Below are 18,106 nucleotides of genomic sequence, written 5' to 3'. Positions count from 1 at the left end.
ACCTATAAAGATATTGCTATATAAGCTGAATTAGAGGTCAAATTTATAGTTCTATCAATTATTATCACTGTAATACTTATTTTCTAATAATAGGCAGTAATAAAGAAGGCCTATTGAAATGAAAATAACATACAGGCTTACAGCAAACAGCATAGTAAAAACACATTCAAAGCAGGCTGTCAACTTACGTTTTTATTTGTTCTTCCTCTTATGAGAGAAAACAGCTTATTATCCTATATAATAAAAGGATAATATGCAAATTGACCCTAACAGCAAAATGACCTGGAACGACCAGTCGCTATGACGTGCACTGACCACCAGGGGCCAGACACTCAATGCAGGAGCTGCCCCCTGGTGGTCAGTACACTTCCACAAGGGGAGCACTGCTCAGCCAGAAGCCAGCTCATGGCTGGCCAGCACAGTGGCAGTGGCCAGAGCCTCTCCCGCCTCCACGGCAGCACTAAGGATGTCCCCTGGGGAGTGGGCCTAAGCCGGCAGGTGGACAACCCCCAAGGGGTTCTGAACTGCGAGAGGGTGCAGGCTGGACTGAGGGACCCCCCACCAAGTGCATGAATTTTCATGCACTGGCCTCTACTAAATTATAAATAACAGCCTAAAACAGTGTGTGTATTTTTAAATATATATATATTTAAGATTTTTTTCTTTAGAAGTTGGAAATTAAGTATTTTCCATTTATTTATGGTACATTAAAGAATAAATAATGCCCTAGCTGGTTTGGCTCAGTGGATAGTCTGCCTGTGGACTGAAAGGTCCCAGGTTCCATTCTTGTCAAGGGGACATGCTAGGGTTGCAGGCTCAATCCCCCGTAGGGGGTATGCAGTAGGCAGCCAATCAATGATTCTTTCTCATCATTGATGCTTCTATCTATCTCTCTTTCTATCCCTTCCTCTCTGAAATCAATAAAAATATGTTTTTTTAAAAAGTATTTAAAAAGATTAATATTGAAATGGGAATTATGTTTGCGATAGAATTTTTTGGTTTCCCTAAGATAATTCTATTAGATATGTTCAGAGCAACTCCATGGGAAATACTGCAGAAAATTTCCTTCAGATAGAATTTGACCATATATATGGACAGTCAGTGTGTGAGATTTAGTAAAGAAAATCCCTTGAGGAAATAAATACTTTAAGCCATGTGTCATTTCACATGTTCTAATATTATCTGCTTTCTGAATTATAGAGAGTTCTGTCTCCACTTCTCCCACCACTGCCCAAGTGTTCTTTAGGCCTCGTCATATCTGGAAATTCTCTCACTGTCAAAATCTCAATATCAGAAGCTCCATTTTCTGGTGACAAATCTCTCTTCCCCTATCTCATATTTCTAAACCCCTGTTGATCTTGGTTATCAATTCATTATCAATTATCATTCTTTGACCTTGTGCTATTTTGCAGCCCAGCAGTGCTGTTCTGGCTTTATTTGTTCCTACCCAATAAGAAAAATAATGGCCAGATATTTGAAGGGCATAATTTTTGCTACTTTAGAATGTCACATCCTTATGACTCTGCCATTCCTGCCTGGCACATCCTCAGTTCGGAGTCTCTAACTGACTTCTGCCTCTGTCCCTACCTAGGTAGAATGCTGTGAAACTATACTAACTGAGCCAGTATATCGGTGGCCATGTAATTAATTTCTAGGTCAGAGACACATTTCACTTTTGAGAGTGAAAGTGTCTGTTATAAAACTGGTATAAACAGCTATCTCAGAGAAACCAGGGTGTGTCATCCTCCCTAAAAAGGTAGACGGTTTTCCCATCAGAATTAGCCTTGAATGGTCCTTAAAATTCTCTCTCTCTCTCTCTCTCTCTCTCTCTCTCTCTCTCTCTCTCATCCAGTTCCCTAATAGGCATTTCCAGTGTCAGTTTTAAGTCAGAGCCTCAAGAAGCGAATTTCTTCTTCCCATTCCCAGTTCAATTCAACCAAAATCTATTACTTTCTCCTTTGATGAGATATAAACCTCACCACATAAAAATTTCTCTCTCTTAATAGTCATTTTTCTTGTCTAACTTAAAAGTCTTTTAATTCTTATTCAAAATTCTATTTATACTACTTCATTGACTTGTTTTTGGAGAGAGAAGGGGTAGAGACTGGGGCTATCAGAATGTCTTGGGTTTCCTCTGATGTTACTGGTCACAGCCTCCCGGAATGTATGAAATAACTGTTTTCCAACTCACAAACCTAAGTCATCATCTAAAAGTTTTAGAGTAAAATTTGCTCATCCACCATGATCGACTCAAGCATGCCTTAAGTGATTGGCATCCTCCAACCCACTTTCCGCAGATGCAATGGTTTATTAGTAGTATCTGAAGTTTTCAATGTTACCTCAAAGTTAGAAAGTCCAAAGCTGAATTTATTTTTGCTATTCTGCCTACAAATTTCCAGGATCTAGTGTAAAAACCACTATGTTCCCTTATTTAGTCATAGAGGTGAAATCTTGGATAAATTGTAAATGCTCCCTTTTTAGTATCTCCAGATAAAGTTAGTCACAAGGTCTTATAAGTTGTTCTTCCACCACCACCCTCACACATATGCCAAGTTGTTCATTAGTAACTGACGCTCTGTCAATTAGGCCCACATAATATACCAGAATTGTCTTAAAGCTTAAACACTGGTAATCTGAGCTACTGACGAACTTCTGTTTCTTCTCTTGGAGACTGAAATAAGTACAGACTCCTTAGCTTTGTATTCAGGGCTTTCCTTTCTCTGGCCTCAAAACATACTCCCAGTTGTATTCTCTCACCATATTTCATACACTATCCAGATTGGATGGCATTGTTATGTCCTATGTGTTACCAGATGTTCATTTTGCTCCTCTCTCTCTAAGGACATCTCAGGTTGAAATTCCATATTCTTAAGGCCTTTATCATAGTCAATCTCTTCCATGAGATGTGGCATATTCAATTGCCAGGTTTGAAATCTTCTTTTTAAATTCCCAGTAGCGTTCTGTTCTTACTTATTTATTTTACTCTGTTTCATAAACATTATTTGCGTACTTGTTTAACCCTCCTCATAGAGTATTTTCTAAAGGAGAGGATATATGCGTTATTTATTATTTGAATACTGAAACACCATGCTTACTTATACTAGTCAATTATTAAGTACTTATTGAAATTATTATATGAATGTGACTATTTGAATATTGTAGAAATATGTGTGTGTATAATTGTAATGTAAAAATATTATTAGATTTCTGCAAATAAAGTTGTTCCCAATAATCGGGTAGCTAGTATCATTATACCTAACAAATAGTTGAACTGGTTGCTGCATGAAGAAAGTACAGGATTTATTCATAGATACATTCCTGATAGAGCTGAGAGAGATACTTGATCCTTTTTATTCCTCTCATCCTGCTTATGTTAAACAGAGCCCTCTATATGCATGCAAAATGCTGCAGTCATTCATTAAATAGATTAAATCTCCCATTTTCCTTAAATCATTCCTGACTTGAGCTTACTGTTTTCTCAATTTAGGCCTAAGAAAATTATGGCCAGTTATTCATTCTCTCATTAACCTAAAAGTGAACTATATTTCATTGCTTGTAGGATGGTATGGGAAATCTGAGAGTCACCAAGAAGGGAATTCGACTTGAAGGTATATCTGAGTTTCTACTTCCATTGTATGTGAAAGAAATTCATTCCCGAAAGGTATGTGATACTGGCTTTGGCTTACTGTAAAAGATAATTTAGAGGTTATGTTCTAGCTTGAACTAAGAAGATAGAATCCCCTTATCTCTTCAATATGTAATTGTTTCCTAAAGCTAAAGACTTATTTACATAAATCAAAACAATTAAACAACTGAACAAGTGAAGGCTAGTTTCAAAGTAACACATTAGAAACCATTTAGAATTAAACTATAGTGTTGTGTTTGTTAGTCTATAATATGTGCCCCTCTATTTTCAATGGAAGTTAGAAATACACACTTACAGGAATTCCAAAAGGGGCATTTAATAAATCTTGAGCAATTTTTGCTGGAAGCATTGATTTGAATAAGTGATTTTATTTCAATATATTATATATATTTTAATGCAGATGCATTTTCTAAGAGATGACAAAGAGTCTTAGTATAGAAGTTAAATTTATTTTGGAATTTATTTAAATCAAGTAAGAATATTATCCTTTCACCTGTGTGTGTGCTCTATGTGTTTTATCACTTAGCAGCATGTTAAAACTCAAAAGGTTATAAATGAGACGTTGTTCATGTTGGTTTGTGTGTTACTTCTCAGAAGGTAGTAAGTATTCTTGGTTATCTCAAAATCTAACTAGAATCTTTCAATCTATAAGGCATTCCCTGGGATCTGTACGTAGGTGTGGAAATAAATTTATTAAGACAGGAAAAATGGAAAGCATGTGACATAAAATGTGGAAAGATTGATAAATTTATTTCATAAATATAAAAGTATTTTTAAAACTAGAGTTATATTTAAATATTACTGATATAACATCTTAGGAAATTGGGTACATAGTAAGACATAATTTGATAATTTGTTTCAAAGCCATTTTTTCACTTAAATGTCATAGTGACAACAGAATAGAACATTCTTTTATATAAAATGTTTAATGAGGATAATTATATTAACTTTTTTATTTTATCAATATTTTTTATTGATTCCAGAGAGGAAGGGAGAGAGAGAGAGAGAGAGAGGGAGCTAGAAACATCAATGATGAGAGAGAATCATTGATTGGCTGCCTCTTACACACCCCACACTGGGATCAAAACCACAACCTGGGTATATGCCCTGACCACGAATTAAACTGTGACCTCCTGGTTCATAGGTCAATGTTCAACCACGGAGCAACACCAGCCAGGCTTAACTTTAAATTTTATTTTGTTTTATGTGAACCTACAGAGTTTCACTAATATACTATATTGACTTTGGGTACTAGAAAAATATACTGAGATTACTTTCTGCATTTTGGTCAGACAAATAACACAGTAGGCACATGTATGACTACCTAACCTCACTAGTACATGATTAACTATAAAAATAATTAAACTTAAAAATTGATTGGTGTTTTGTTTTATTTTTATAAAAACTGAAAAATAACATGCTTACAGAGGTTAATGTCTTTCCTCTGAATGGAAGTTAGTGTTGTGTTTGGATTAAACAATTTAATCTTTGAAGAAATGAAAACTTGTACATGGAAATCAAGAAATTAACATGGGAAGAAGGTGAGAGTCATCATAGGCAGTAAACTTCTTTGAAAATTCATCCATTTTAGACCAAATTATAGTGGCTGCCTGGGAAAACAATTTAGAGAAAGATAGAATTTACCTTCTCAGCTGGAACATTTTTCAGAGCTATGGGTGTAAACTAGGATTCTCCTAGGAGAACTGGATGAATGTTGACTCCATCTATCGACCTAATAAGAAAGAATCCACTGATTCTCTGACATTAAAGTGTGAGGTGGTGGCAGTCAGGCGTCCTAACCTTTGTCCCTGGAAAGTTTGCAAGCTCGGTTCACCAGCATTTCTAAAGCCCACTGTGGTGATCGACATCTACATGCCGCCTTTCACATCTCCAGTCCTGCTGCGTGTCCTTCCCATGGGTCCTCTGCTCATCGTTTGCCTTTAGGTAACTGCAAAGCGAAGGGCACAGCACAGGCAGGAGGCACGTTCTGTCTGCAGTCAGGCACAGGGTGTGGCTTGGGAACAAAAGAAGGAGACCCATTTACTTCCTGAAAATTTCTCTACATATACACTACCAAAAAATGTATGAAATGAAGAAAAAGCCTGGTCAGTGTGGCTCAGTGGTTGAGCAACGACCCATGAACCAGAAGGTCCAGGTTTGATTCCTGATCAGGGTACATGCCTGGGTTGTGGGCTCCATCCAGAGTAGAGGGCGTGCAGGAGGCAGTGAACCAATGATTCCCTCTCACCATTGATGTTTCTATTTGTCAGAAAATACAGTTGCCCACAGACACACACTTCTAGTGTCTCAACCTATAAACCAGGGGCTGTTCCTACTGTCTACATGCTAACTGGCCTCCCTCCCCACCTCTAAATGTCTATAGGTATTTGGAGTTCTATTATTATCTATCACAGCTTACTCTTTATTTATGCTTTGAAAAAAAATCAACCTTTTCTATTGTCTGTCATATTGGTGCACAGAAAATCATATCTGCTTGAAATATCTTAGAATTCAATGAACCTTTCAAAATTAACACATTGCTTTCAGAGAGTAAGAACTCGTTGAATATTTATGAAATTAAATATATAGTTCTCTTCAATGAGAAGGAATAGTGAAGGATCTGTAATTTGGGGCTACCTCAAATAAATGATTACATTCTGAATCAATCTTCAATGCACATGTTCTAACATTAGGTCAGATGTTTTGAAATAGCAGGAAATTAGGACATGTAATCTCCAGGCTGTTTGTTTTTTCATGTAACTGAAGTATGTTTCCCAAGATTTCATGAGTCCACAGTACTAACTGCATCCCACTGATTCTTACCTGAAATTTGGCATCATATGCAGGTCTCTGGAACTTGAAGCATTACCTAACTTCATCTGACATAAGCTAACCAGCCTTGTTGTTTACTTTTTTAGTTAAGTTGTTTCCCCACCACTGCCCTCCCATCCCAGCACCGTGCATGCGAGATTGATACTTATGCCGGGGAGCCATACCAGATAATTCCAGTTTCAATAACACCCCAGCAAAGCAAACACGTTTGTTTTCTTTATGGTTCCTGTGTTAGCGGAGCTGTGAATGAGGCTCTGCTCCCCGCTCCATGCCCACTCATTTCACCGGGCATCAGAGCTTGGATGCTAACTCCGTTCTTGGTTACAACCAGTTTCTTACCTTGTGTAATCAACACTTTTTTATGGAGTTCAGACACAGAGCCATGGGGTCAGGCAGGCTCAGCAAAACTCATTCCTAGTTACCTAGCGTGCGAATCTCCGGACCCCGTCTTTTTTCTGGTACCTTTCTCCCCTATAAATCTCTTCGCTGGTTTCTTTCTCCCACGCAGACCAATTCATGCAAAGAGATATCTGCCGGCTTCTATAATCATTTCCTCATTGTCATTATCATCTTGCATTTAGATGTAGAAAACAGGTGAAAGTGATTATTTCACTGCAATGTCTTTATTCAAGGTAAAAGAAAAATAAAAACTACAAATTATCCCAAAATCTTTACACTCAGGAAAAAACAACAACACACTGTTAATATACATTGAATATCATCACAGTTATATGTTTATACATCTGCATCCGTGGCAAAGTATGTAGAGAGACACGGACATGCTTTTTACAATAACATAGTCATTTAGTAGAGGAAATATACTCTGAAATAAATTAAGAAGAATTACTGAACTTAAATTTTTCTTCACAACAAGAATTCTTTAAAGCTTGTCTTTATGTTCAGAATAAAAGTTTATGAGTACCATTTAGAAGCTGGCTGCCTCAGCCGCACGTGTCAGTGTTCATTAACTCCCCGCAGTGCAATTTGAGGTGATTAGCTCCTCTCCAATTTGTCCTCACCCTTTTTCATTTTCAGTTTTCTGGACAATTATATTATTTTAACTTTGCCAGAGTTCAGAGTAATTGCATTCTGTTCTGCAACATTAATTGCCTTGGCACTTTGATCTTAATTCTATATATAGGCGGCTGCGGTATTCACCACCAGTATTCCATTATGGCTTCTCTATGGCAAGTTCAATATTTAAGTCATCCCTCCTTACGTGTATTTCACTGCTAATTAGTTTTGTTTGTGCGTTTGCTTGCTTGCTTGTTAACCCTTGAAATATTTCATGCAAAATATGTCTGTTCTCTTTATTTGTTTTTCTGGGGATATTAGTAAGGGCTCATCACTTCTTTTCCTGTTAACTCACTTCCTATGACATTCTAGCACTGAATATTGGCATAAAAATGTCTGAAGGCAGCCTGATACTTGTCTCTTGTTCTGTCTGATCTGATACATTTTGCACTTTCACTTTTTCACCTCAGGGAAATTTTCTCTATTATATCGTTCAATATCTTTCAGATTCTTTTGTTGAGTCTTCACTTCGGAGAAAATAATAATTCCTATGTTGGGTCATCTTTGTCCTCCACAGCTGTCATAATATATCCAGTTATTTTAAACCCTGTTATTTTCCTCTGACCACAGTTAACTGCCATTATCTAGAGTCTTTCTTCCATAGCATTCACTTATTTAAAATTTTGAAAATATGAGTTTTGCCCTTGCTTCCCCTCATTCATGTATTTTATATACAAGGATGATGTTTTGATCTTCAGAATTTCCCTTAAGTCCACAGTCTCCTTGTATATAAAATCCTGTTATATTGGTGTCTCTGAGCTATGGTTTTATTCAATTTACTTTTTTTAATCCTAAAACTTAAAGCACTTGCTTTACCTATCTTGAATTATCCATGATGAGCCACAATTTGAGGTAGAGGAATTAAGGGCTAGCTACTTTGTTTATTTTAAAGAGATAGTTGGTGAGAAGGGGAAAACAGACTTTGACTGTTTGTTTGTTTTTTGGGTTTTTTTGTTGTTTTTCCCCCCAGTTGAGGTGCTACAAGATGGCTTCTGCCAACCAGACAGGGACTATTTTAAATCTATGGGTCTTGGTGGCCCTTTCTGCCTCTGTAGAATATTTCCAGTGGTATAATCAGTCCTTCATTTTTGGTAGGTTTTCCCAGTAGTGTCTACTTTACCACAATCTTTCCTATATCTTGGTTAGTTTATTTGCATAGGATTTCTCAGAAAGATGTTAACATTCTTTTTTTTTCTTTCCAGGGTATGGGTGGGAGTAGTATATGGATACATGTTACATGCTGCTATGAGATATTCTCTTTTCTTGGCTTCCACTTTTTTAGGTTTATAGCATAAACTTGTTTCAAGAAATTGTGAGTTGTTCTTAAAAAATGATTTTAAAAAATCATTGTGGTTTACTTTGTTAAGTAGTAAGGGGGAGAAGTTTTTGAAAACTTTTCTATTTTGAAGTCTAGTATCAGATAGGATCACCTCCTTCCTCCCCCCTCCCTCCTCCTTTCTTTTCCTTCCTTCCTTCCTTCCTTCTTTCCTTCCTTCCTTCCTTCCTTCCTTCCTTCCTTCCTTCCCTTCTTCCCTTCTTCATTTCTTTCTCTCCTTTATGGCCAATAGTACACAATACCATAACTTGAATACTCCATTTTTACCATCAATGATTTGACATATGCCTTTTCTCATATACTGCATTCTTAAATGTACATAGATTTATTTCTAGTGTCTCTGTTCTATTGATATACTTAGACAAAAAAAAAACCCACAAACTTTAAGGAATGGTTTTAATAACTTTGAGAGCAAGTTCTTTTTATTGTTCTTTTTAAAGAGCTTTTGCCTATCGTGTGTTTTATTTTAAAAATGAACTTAATGATCAGCTGTCAAGTTTCATAAAAATTCCTGTTGGGAGTTAATTGTGGTTATATTTAATTTGTCTAGAATTGGCATCTTTATAGTTATATATATATATTTATCCCAAGAACATGGCTCCTCTCTTGATTTTTTTTTGAGAACTTATTTTGTGTTGTTCAGAAACATTTTTAACATTATTATTCATATAATCATCACATATTTCTTGTCATTTTATGATTCTTATTGCTTATGAGAATGGGTTTTCCATTCATTTTTTTCATCAGTCTTTGTGTTTGTATAGAAAAGCTGTTCTTTTTTGGTGTTGCAAATATAATCTGTCAATTTTCTTGAAGTTTTATTGTTTTAGTATATCTCAAATTATTTTTTGGCTATTCACAGAGATAATGATTTTTAATATTAGCTAACATTTATCTTAAACTAGATCTCTGGAGTCCAATTCCTAGTTTTTAAATCCTAGCTCTGTCACTTAGCAGTTACTAATTACCCTGTTTAATCTCTCTGTGCCTTACTTTATCATCTGTAAAATCAAGTCCATAGTGTTCCCTAATATTTTAAGGGCTAGAGTATTATGCCTTACAATTACCTGATATAATAATATAATCCATTGTTAAGAATGATATGCTTAAGAAGCACAAATCATTACATGTTGAATACCTGATAATTCATCTTGAATAGCTCTTGCTACCAATTAACTACTTTCTCTATGTTAACTGCTATGTGAAGGACCTAATATGCATTCATGCTTATCTAATTCTCATAGTGACCCACATGAAGTTGACATCATTACATTCATTTTACACATGAGAAAAGCACATGGTTCAAAGACATTATATAACTTACCTGAATATCTTAGCGCACTGGGCAAGGACCAGATCCAGGTCTGTCAGACTCATACCCATGCCCTGAGCTTCTGTGAAGTCTCCACATCAGTGAATGGAATAAGCCAAGTCTTGTCAGAAGAGGTGAAGGGTATTTCTATTATGATTCTTCTTCTATGAAACATTCTTTACTTTATATAAAAGATTTTTTTTGAAAGCCATGCTATAGAGTTTGTTTTTCAATAAGAACTCACGCCCTTTTAGAATTTTTCCTGCAGGAGATAAAAAAAAATGAGCCCTTATTATTTTGAATATCTTTCTCCAGTGAAAGGAATTTTAACGATGCTTCAGTGTCACTATTTATAATGGAGCTGAAAGAAATTGTCCTCCCAAAAGTGGATTTCTTCACTGCCCCACACTTGCATATCCACATGAATTTGTGGACTTACTATTGCTATATAGGTTCATCTTTATTCAAATCTTTGGGAACAGACCACAGTGAATATAGTAGTGACACATATATTAGCTCAGTGTTTTTTCAACACTTTTTAGTATGAACCACAGTAAAACAGATTATACGTTGTACACATGATGCACAGATTTTTATAGTCTAATATATTATAGTAAGATGGTACTATTTTATTTTATATATATTAAAATATGATATATATTTTATATATTTATAATGGATATATATTATATGTATATATTATTGCAACCCATTACATTGATTTAAAGGCCCCAATATGTGTTTGATTTGAAAACCACTGCCCTAGCTATTAGCTACTCAGCATGTTCAATAAATTTATGGCCAAATATTTTCTCTTCTCTCAGGTGTCATAGAAATAATGGGTTTTTCAGTGGGGAATATGAAACACTTTATTTGAATTTCAAAGGACAAAGAGTGAGACGTTTAAATTTCATGAGAACAGCAATCATGTATTTTGACTACTTCCTATAACTGCCTGATAGGTGAAATTCCCAGTGAAAAATTTAAAACTCTTTATTCAATATAATTGCATACACCTCAGTGTATGTTTGCTTTACTGAGAGAATGAAATGGTTGATGTATTCAAAAATGTAAATTAAAACCACAGAAAGAGATGTTTCTCTATTACATTAGACAAACAGAATAAGTGACCTTATTACACCGGATATTTTATACTTGTTTCACCAGTTTTTTTTCCCCAATATTAGATCCTAGAATTGGCTTATATTGCATAAGAAAAAGTAGTCATATTACTTTTATACTTATAAAGAAGGTCTCCCCTGCATGCCCTAAAAAGAATTGATGAGAACAGAAGTTCTAACTTTGAATTATCACAGCTTTGTGTTTTATTATGATCTTGCCGGTATGAATATAACTGGTTCATCATCTATGTCCACGAGTTAGTACCAAAGTACCAAAACTGGGCATATTAGAGTGATCCTTGAGCCACAGAATAGTCTGACTTATTTTTTTTTAATCTCTGTAATGTTGCTTGATAAAATAGCTTTTATTAGTTGATGCATTTTTTAAAAATTGTTGTTTACTTACTTATGTTTGCTGTCCTTAGAAGTTAGGCCTGGGAACTGAGCATGGCAACAATATTAGTGACTGGTTTTGACTTTTGATTGGGTCTTCCACATGAAATAAGAAACCCAGGATGCCTCCATGTGAAAGAATTTCAGCTGGGCTTTGAAGAGTGATTGGGTTTTGAATTTCAAATTAGATCATATTTGTGAGCAAGAAAATAGATTATAAAAACCATTGTTTGCTTAGAAAATAGAGTCGAGCAGTTTGGTTTAATTTGAGGAATTCTATAAAGCGAGAGTCTAAAACCCAAGGGTGTTCCAAGATTTCTCAGGTTTTACTGAGGCAGTTTCCCATGCAAAGTAAGGCTCATTGTACTGATGATTTAGGTTATATGGCAGGCATGTTTTATCATTTGGCTAAGCTCAATGTGAGCTCCAAAAAATTGGAGTGTTGCACAAAATACATTTGAAATACATATACAATATTTAGCATCAGATATTTTATCTCTTACAAACATTAAACTTTTTAAGCCAAAATATTGCATATATCAGCTTAAAATATTTGAGAAGGCATAGTTTCAAAAACTATTTTAGGGGATGAGTGAGCACAAATATATTTGAAGAACAAAGAGATAGAGGAACAGGGAAACATTGATTTTAAAAGCAGCTTAGGGCTTCACACATGCAAGGATGTTAAGGAACTTAGAATTTGTCCTCAAGGTAATGCAACTCTAAAGGACCTATAGTATTAAAATTCCTAGTCTACTATATTTCAAGTTAATAAAAAAGCATTTATTTAAATATAATAAACAGAAATTTCATTAGCTGAAAAAGCTGTATATTCTTTCCCATTATTTTTGGTAACTGCATTTTAGTGTGCTAGATAATAATTCTTTTTAATATTTCTAAGACATAGAGTCACAGAAATTTTATAAAATGCATTATACTGAGCCACAGCTAAAGTAGAAAAGGCTAAAGATGGGATAAATGGTGATGGAAAGAGACCCAACTTGGGGTAGTGAACATACAATACAATATACAGATGATGTATTATAGAATTGTACACTTGAAACCTACATAATTTTATTAACCAATATCACCCCAATACATTAAAAAAGTAAAAAAAATTGTGATAATCAGTCCATGAAGGAAAACTACCACATGATCTCACTCATTTATGGATAATAAAGACCATTATAAACTGATGAACAAAACTAGATACAGAGGCAGAGCAGCATCGAACAGACTGTCAAACTACAGCGGGAAGGCTGGGGAGGCTTGAGGGGCAGGAGGGGGGGGAAGAGATCAACCGAAGGACTTGTATGCAAGCATATAAGCATAACCAATGGACATAAGACACTGAGGGGTAGGGGAGGTCGGGAGAATGTCAAGGGGTGGGGAGGAGACATATGTAATACTCTTTGTAATACTTTAAGCAATAAAACAAAATTTTAAAAAAATTGTGATAAAATAAATAAAAGTAGAGAAAAATTTTAAAAATATAAATATTCAGTATCTTAAAACTAAAAATGCATTACTCTTAATTATTACAAATTATTATATTTGTTGGATTGGTGGTTTATTAATAACTTTTAGATATGAGAGTTGCCCTTCAAATAAAATCTTAGTAAAAAACAAAATCAATGTAAAGCAAATGGACATGAAGTTGTGCCCCATCCATGATAATAATCTGTTGGACATTTGGTACGTTTGCATTATAAGTGGAAAAACCCTGGCTTTGACCAATATCTCTAGTGTTGTCCTACACTTTCCTTATTGTACAAAATTAAATTAATCACTAACACTATAACTATTTGTATTAATATTTTATCATAATCTCCCTCTTCACTGTAAAGGCCCATAATTTATTATCGTCATGATTTTGCCTTTTCGCACATTTCTATCACACTTCTGTGAATTTCCTTTACATTAATAAAATAACTGAAAGATTTAGGGATGTCAATCTTAAAAATAAAATAGCTAGTTATTTAAGGAGGAAAAATGAGTTTATTTATAAACAGCACAGGAATTGCAATTTGGGACATGCAAGCTTCAGCAAACCATTGGCATGTCCAGAGAACAAAGGAAACTTCCTTTATAAAGTAAAAGGGGAAGTTGGGAGGGAGGACTTTGAATGAAAGGCCATTGGAAGAAAGTAAACAGTTCAGGGCGGTGACAATCTCTCATTGGCTGAGTTGTAGCAGTTTCTCATTGCCTGGGCTGTTGCTGAGGAGAAAAATGTTCCTCCTGTTGGAGTGGTAAAGTAGGCTTATGTCTGCTGGGAGGATAAGGTAGACTTCTTCCTGCTGGAGTCCACAAGTGTCAGTGGGTAGAAGTGGTGAGAGCTCCACTTTCAGAGCTTCTCCACTTTGATTTTAATAAAGTTTCCTTTATTCATTTTCATAGGGTATAATTTATTCCTCTTAACTTTACATCCTCATAGCTATTGAAATCTCTTTTGAACTAATAAGCAGCCTCTTATAAATAAGAACTTACTTTAAATGAGCACAGCTGTGACAAAATAAGTAATCTTTATCACAAATGTACTAAGACATATCAAGATCATGACATTTCCAAGCATTAAGAAAGAAAACAAGACATGCTATGTAATTTTGTTTTGTATTAATTTTATTGTTGCTAATTATAATGTTTTTAATATAACGAACCCATATTCTGCCTTTTATAACCCTGCTTTTTAGAAACTTAAGAAATTTATATCCATACACTTAACTGACTTTGTTGATAATTTCCAAAAGTTCTTTTTGTTGTTGTTGAGTCTTTAGGAGTTTTCACATATAGTTTAACCCTTATTCCATGTCCTATGGTTAACTCTATTTATCCATAAAATAGTACATATGGATTTCCAGGGGACTTAGGTCATCTGGCCACAAGTTTCTGTCACTGTTGGATTCTTTTCCCCCTACATTATATGAAAAGTTGTTTTTCCTCTCATGATATCTACCCAATTTTGGAACTCTATCATTTATTGGATTTCCCACTTTGATCCCCTAAAAGGCACACATATATTTGCATGTGTGTTTTTATTTATTTTGTAAAGACCCCACTAAAGTTTTAAAGACATAAAATGTTATCACAACTCTGAGTCATTCTTACTCTCCTGTCTCTTCCCTTTTTCCCTTTCCCTTTTTTTCGAGATCAGCAACCAAAAAGTTATTTTTTTCTTTGATATGTTGATGTTATACTTAAAATGATAGAATATACATTTGTGTGCTTTTCTATAAAAAAGGAAAATGTAATGGGAAAATGCCCAACAATTTGTTAACAGAATTTACCTCAGATAATGGAAGTAAACATGAGGACAAAGACAATTTTAATTTAGACACTTTTGTGTCTTTATTACAAGTATATGTTAGAGGACAACAATTTTAACTCAGTTCACAGCCCTAGTTTTAATGCTCTGTCCCTCAGGGCCAAGATAACCTTATAATTTCCTTTGTCCTCCCTTTTATATACCAAACAGGAAAAAGTCATTTTTGCCAAAGAAATTTTAGAATGACCTATATAATTCAGGAAATAAGAAAAAGAATGGAGAGTGGGAGAGAGAATCTGGGAAAAACCAAAGATATATGTCAGATTCTATAAAAGTGGATAGTAGCAGAAAAAATTATATTTATATATTTTCATTGATTTTAAGATATGCAAATACATATCTGAACTATTAAAACTTACTTTGTGTTGCTGAATTGTTTCTTTGATCCTCACACTATTATGGGTGGGGTGTTCTTTGTGTCCCCACCTGTTGCCAGTGGAAGTGGGATTCTTGTGATGTTACGAGAAAATGAATTTTCTAAGAATTTCTTGGGAGAATCAGTGATATTTATCTGCATGGAATTAAACCCCTGAATTTCCAAGGTTCCATCTCCCTCCATTCCTCCAAAGAAAAAGTCCAGCGATGTCTTCAGCACAGCTAGGATTAAAGCCACTGCCCAGAGTTTCCTCTCCATATTTGCACAGTCCATTCCAATATCAGGCCAAGTTAGCTTGTGCTCCCAGACACAGTCCATTGTGCGTGGGGTGTGCATGGCCATGGCCATGCAGCTTCTAGGGCCACATGGCTATGGAGAGAACATAGGGGAGTACTGCCAGGGCTGACCAGCAAACCCTGAGGGACAGATGAATGATTACTCTGACACAACATTTGCTGTGAAAGAGAGGGCTAAGGGACTGCCTGGCTAAAGGAACCAGACAGCCTCAATAGGCTTTTATTATAACAGCAGTTTGAGATAAAGTAGGATAAGTAATCTTGGGAGGGCACATGTGTTTGCAGTGCCCTTTAAGCAAGGACACCCAAAGATTAAGCATAAGGATTCCAGGAAACACCCAGGGGTCTGCACGGACACAGACTTGTTTGGAAAGGTCAAGGAATAATTAGGGGAGCCGCCTTTGGCATCCCCTAATTCAGAATTCCAATAACCAGGGTGGACACCTTCCAAACACTTCCCTTTTCTCAAAATGTCCTCCTTATAAACTTTCTAACCAAGTCTCAGGTGCTCCCCAACAGAGTACAAGGAAACAGAGCAAAGCCAGAGGAACAATAGAGAGAGAATTCCTTTGTCTGTGGATTTTAAATAGGAGTATAACCAATGAAGCCTTCAGGATTTCACATAGTGGCTCTGCACCCCTCCCCCAAGCCAATTATTTTTGTTTCCAGGTTAGACTGACAGGCAAGTGCCTTCCCTAATGCACACTGACTCACTGCCCATGTGACTATCCCCCCCTTTATTGGACCCCTTCCCCCAGTGATCTATGGGTAATGGGCCAATGGTTCTTTGGGGAGTGTGAAATTGCAGCTTCTTGGAGAAGCTGGTCAGATAGCCATGCTTATAATGTCTGGTGTTTTCTTTGCTTTATTATTAACTAGTGGCCTGCTGCATGGATTTGTGCACATTGAAAGGAAATTAATTAGAAGACAGAGTTTAATATCGCTATTTGCCCTTTATAATAGAAGTATCAGAGATGAAAGAAAATTAGCAAAATGTATATGACAATAATATATAAATTGATTAATAAACAATAACAACATGATATAACAACAAATACATGATATAAAAACAACAAAAACATGATATAAAAACAACAGTGATAAAAACAATGACTGATAAATTGATTAAACTTATTCTAATATCTCCCTGTATATCACATTAAGAGTAAAAACACTTTCAGAGTGCTTGACTAATTTCCCTTGTGATGAAGTATTTACAACTTTAACTTTAACATCACATGCTCTTTGAACTCGAGAGAAAGCAACATATAACTGACCATGTGCGAAAACTGGTTCAGGTAGGAATATTCCTACTCTGTCTAGAGTTTGTCCTTGTGATTTATTAATAGTTGTCGCAAATGCTGACATCATGGGAAACTATCTTCAAAATAATTTAAATGGGAGGCCAGTGTCAGACGGGGACAAAAATCACGCATGCACAAGTCAACATTTATTTTTAAATGGCCAGTGCACATCATCTGTACCTGCCAGTCAGTCGGTGGAACGGTTGGTCGACAGACAGTCAGTTACTTAGCCTTTTATATAGATAGATAGATAGTTAATTACAATGGTAAAAATACCACTCTGAAGCTTAACTACATGGTTCTAATCTTTAACCAAGTTACTAAAATATTAATTTAGAAACCTGAATAACTGGGAAATAAGGAAAAAGACAATAAGAAAAATACTTATTTAAGTGCCATATCTTTTGTGTATCTTATACTCACTGTTTCATTTCTATGTTCCAGTTTTGTTTGGTTAAGTAAAAGTTATTTTAGCTGTATTATTTTTTTCCTTATAAAATATTTAATTTAACAATAATTTCTCTTTTTATTTTTCTCTCATTTCTTAAATGTACATCAGTGCAAATATTCCCCTTCAATAAATTTAGGTGTAATTAGTAATTGTCTGCCATTTCATTTCTTGCTAGGAACTATTTATGAAGTGAAATGTTAAAAAAAAATAAAAGCTACTATAAACCACCATCTCCGTCCTGTCTTTTATCCTCTGGTACTTGTGCAACATAATAAAAAGTAGTCTTATATAATTTTTTTCCTTCTCCATTCTTTATTTAAGTTTCATATCAATCTGATACTTTAAATTATCATTTTAAATTTTATTCTTAAGTAGAAAAAAATAAATTTAACATAGTTATGTAAATGCCTGCACTTATTGTGTGTGTGTGTGTGTTTTAAATCAGTGCCTATATAATACCATGTCATCCTTGCTCTCTTTATTTATCTGTGATTTTCAATCAGCATCTCATGTTGCATTTCACTCAACTTACTCCACTTACACCACGTTGTCATCTTATTTTGTTCATCATGGGAGATCATCCAATATTGGAAAACGCTTTTGCAGATAACCTAATTTTAACATTTTTCCAGTGCTTTACATT

General features: G+C 35.1%; 1 protein-coding gene across 1 annotated transcript in view; it reads left to right on the top strand.

Moving 5' to 3' along the window:
* SGCZ (sarcoglycan, zeta) overlaps positions 1-18,106 on the top strand; it is a 141,483-nt gene that overhangs the window by 22,314 nt on the left and 101,063 nt on the right. Inside the window, exon 2 of the mRNA XM_014537932.1 lies at positions 3,560-3,661. Coding sequence (XP_014393418.1) covers positions 3,560-3,661 — 102 coding nt within the window. The remainder of the gene's footprint in view (positions 1-3,559; positions 3,662-18,106) is intronic.

The sequence above is a fragment of the Myotis brandtii genome, unplaced genomic scaffold (assembly GCF_000412655.1).
Source record: "Myotis brandtii unplaced genomic scaffold, ASM41265v1 scaffold185, whole genome shotgun sequence".
NCBI lineage: Eukaryota > Metazoa > Chordata > Mammalia > Chiroptera > Vespertilionidae > Myotis > Myotis brandtii.
The sequence above is the reverse complement of the archived record's forward strand: the minus strand, read 5'-3'. Positions and strand labels throughout refer to the sequence as shown.